Consider the following 2,210-nt stretch of genomic DNA (forward strand, 5'->3'; position numbering starts at 1 on the left):
TCAGGTATCTTTCACCCACCAAAAAGCTACACAGGGAAGCATGGGGTGTACTAAGTTTGAGGAAAACTGGAATCTGAATTCAGACCCTATGCATCAGAGAATCCATCCTGTTAAAAATCCTCTCTGCTATGACACACAAGGAAAAGGCATCAGACATCATTCAGATTTGATTTGTTATCATGGAGTGTATGTAAGAGTGAAACCCTATGATTATAATGAGTGTTGGAAAATCTTCAGTCAGAATGCTGTCCTTACTAATTGTACTCTTCTTCCATAGAATCTCGGTGAATGTGGAGAGACATTCAACCAACATTCAACTGCTAACCAACCTCAAATAGTCCTCACAGTGGAAAAACCCTACGTGTGTGATGAGTGTGGGAGAAGATTCCGCCACAGAATGCACCTTATTGAACATCACAGAATTCATACAGGGGAAAAGCCTTTCATGTGTAACGAATGTGGGAAAGCCTTCAGGCAACATTCATCCTTTAAGCAGCACCTGAGAAGCCACACAGGAGAGAAGCCCTACAAGTGTAATGAGTGTGGTAGAGCTTTTAACCGAATCACATCCCTGACCGAGCATCATAGACTTCACACTGGGGAGAGACCCTATCAGTGTAGTTTTTGTGGGAAAGCCTTCAGCCAAAGATCACATCTTAATCGGCACAAAAGGACACATACAGGAGAGAAGCCCTATGAGTGTGATGACTGTGGGAAAGCCTTCAGCTTGAGTGCATACCTTAAACAACATGGGAAAATCCACAGCCGTGAGAAATTGGGTAAGCAGAAATGTGAGGGAACCTCAGACCGAAGTCCTTTCCCGGTGACACATAACTCAGGAGAGACATGAACATAGAGAGATGGGAAGTTGTCAAAAATTCCTTCATTCATTATGAAATTCTTCATGGTGGAAAGAAAGTTTGCCTACCAGTGAGCTTTTACTGCATAAAACCCAAATTTATAAGTGAACTTAGCTTTTTATAACATTCCCAGGAGGTCTTATACTGAGTATTATTATTTTGACAAACAGAAATATGTTGGCTCGTGCTCTGATTCCAGGGTAAAACCTCAATCTAGGAAGGAGAGATGACACACCTGCAATTCCAGTGCTCCAGGTTTGTTGTTGCTGTTGTTCTCTTTGTAATCCTAGCAGCTGGCGGCGGGGAGGATTAGGAATTTAGGGGTACCCTCCACTATGGATGGAGTTCAAGGCCATATGGGCTAGTTGAGTCCATTTTTTTTAAAGAAAAGAAAATAGGAAAAAACCCACAAATCTAAAAGCCAATAACCTATAATCACTAAATTGTAAATTTATTCTATAATGCTGCTTAATTATATGAATATTGCTTAAATAAGGTGATGTTATAATATAGCCAATTAAATAAAATAGAATAAACAGAAAGAGTAATATTTCTCAAACTTTAGTCATTTTGTGCTTCATTTACAATTTCTTCCATACTGGGTCTTAATTCTTTTCTAAAGGACAATAGGATTTTTAGCCTGTCTTAATGTTATCTATGGAACTTAATAGTTTGCTATACTAACTAAAATTTGCTCTCTTTCTAGCAGAATAAAAATACATTTTAAATTGTAAAGTATTCAACTAGGCATGGTGACTCAAGCTTGCAAACCAGCCACTCAGGAGGTGGAGATGGTGAGATTGCTATGAGTTTGAGGGCAGCTTAGGATACATAGGTAAGCCTTGTCTCAAACACACACAGTCTGTAAAACCTCACATGTTCAAAGGTCCCCATCTAGTGGAAGACAGTGTCAGGTCCTTAACAAGAAATGCCATCTGAGGAGAGGCCCAGCATACACAGCTTTGGTTCTGGCCAAGTGTCAGGTTCTTGTTCGCCATTTTACATTCTCTCACACTCCCTTGGCCCTCCACATGATTGCCTTTCTGCTTCAGATGTCCTCCCCATGCCCCATGTCTCTGTAGGATCCTCCAGGTCCTCCTACTTTCTTCTGTGTGCTGACATGAAGAGGAACAATGGTGTGCCCTGACCACTAACTGAGCTAGCACTGATGTTTTCCTAGTAACCTTGAATCTAAGCCATGAACTTGAAAATCCAAGCCATGGCACCAACAAAGGTATTAGATTATTGTTCAAAACCAAAAGAAACTGGCTCCCAATCTGAGCCCAAATTCTTTATGGGAGCTACACACACACACACACACACACACACACACACACACACACACACACA

General features: G+C 41.0%; 1 protein-coding gene across 1 annotated transcript; it reads left to right on the forward strand.

Annotated features, from left to right (window-relative positions):
• Window positions 1–7: 7 nt before the first annotated feature.
• On the forward strand, window positions 8–1,317 carry LOC129672416 (zinc finger protein 713-like). Its single transcript, XM_055601869.1, has 2 exons — window positions 8–779; window positions 1,031–1,317. Exons 1-2 carry the CDS (start codon window positions 398–400, stop codon window positions 1,051–1,053), a joined length of 405 nt encoding a protein of 134 aa, XP_055457844.1. The 5' UTR covers window positions 8–397; the 3' UTR covers window positions 1,054–1,317.
• Window positions 1,318–2,210: the final 893 nt, after the last annotated feature.

This window comes from Psammomys obesus, unplaced genomic scaffold, assembly GCF_907164565.1.
Source record: "Psammomys obesus unplaced genomic scaffold, mPsaObe1.curated_primary_1811, whole genome shotgun sequence".
NCBI classification, from domain to species: domain Eukaryota; kingdom Metazoa; phylum Chordata; class Mammalia; order Rodentia; family Muridae; genus Psammomys; species Psammomys obesus.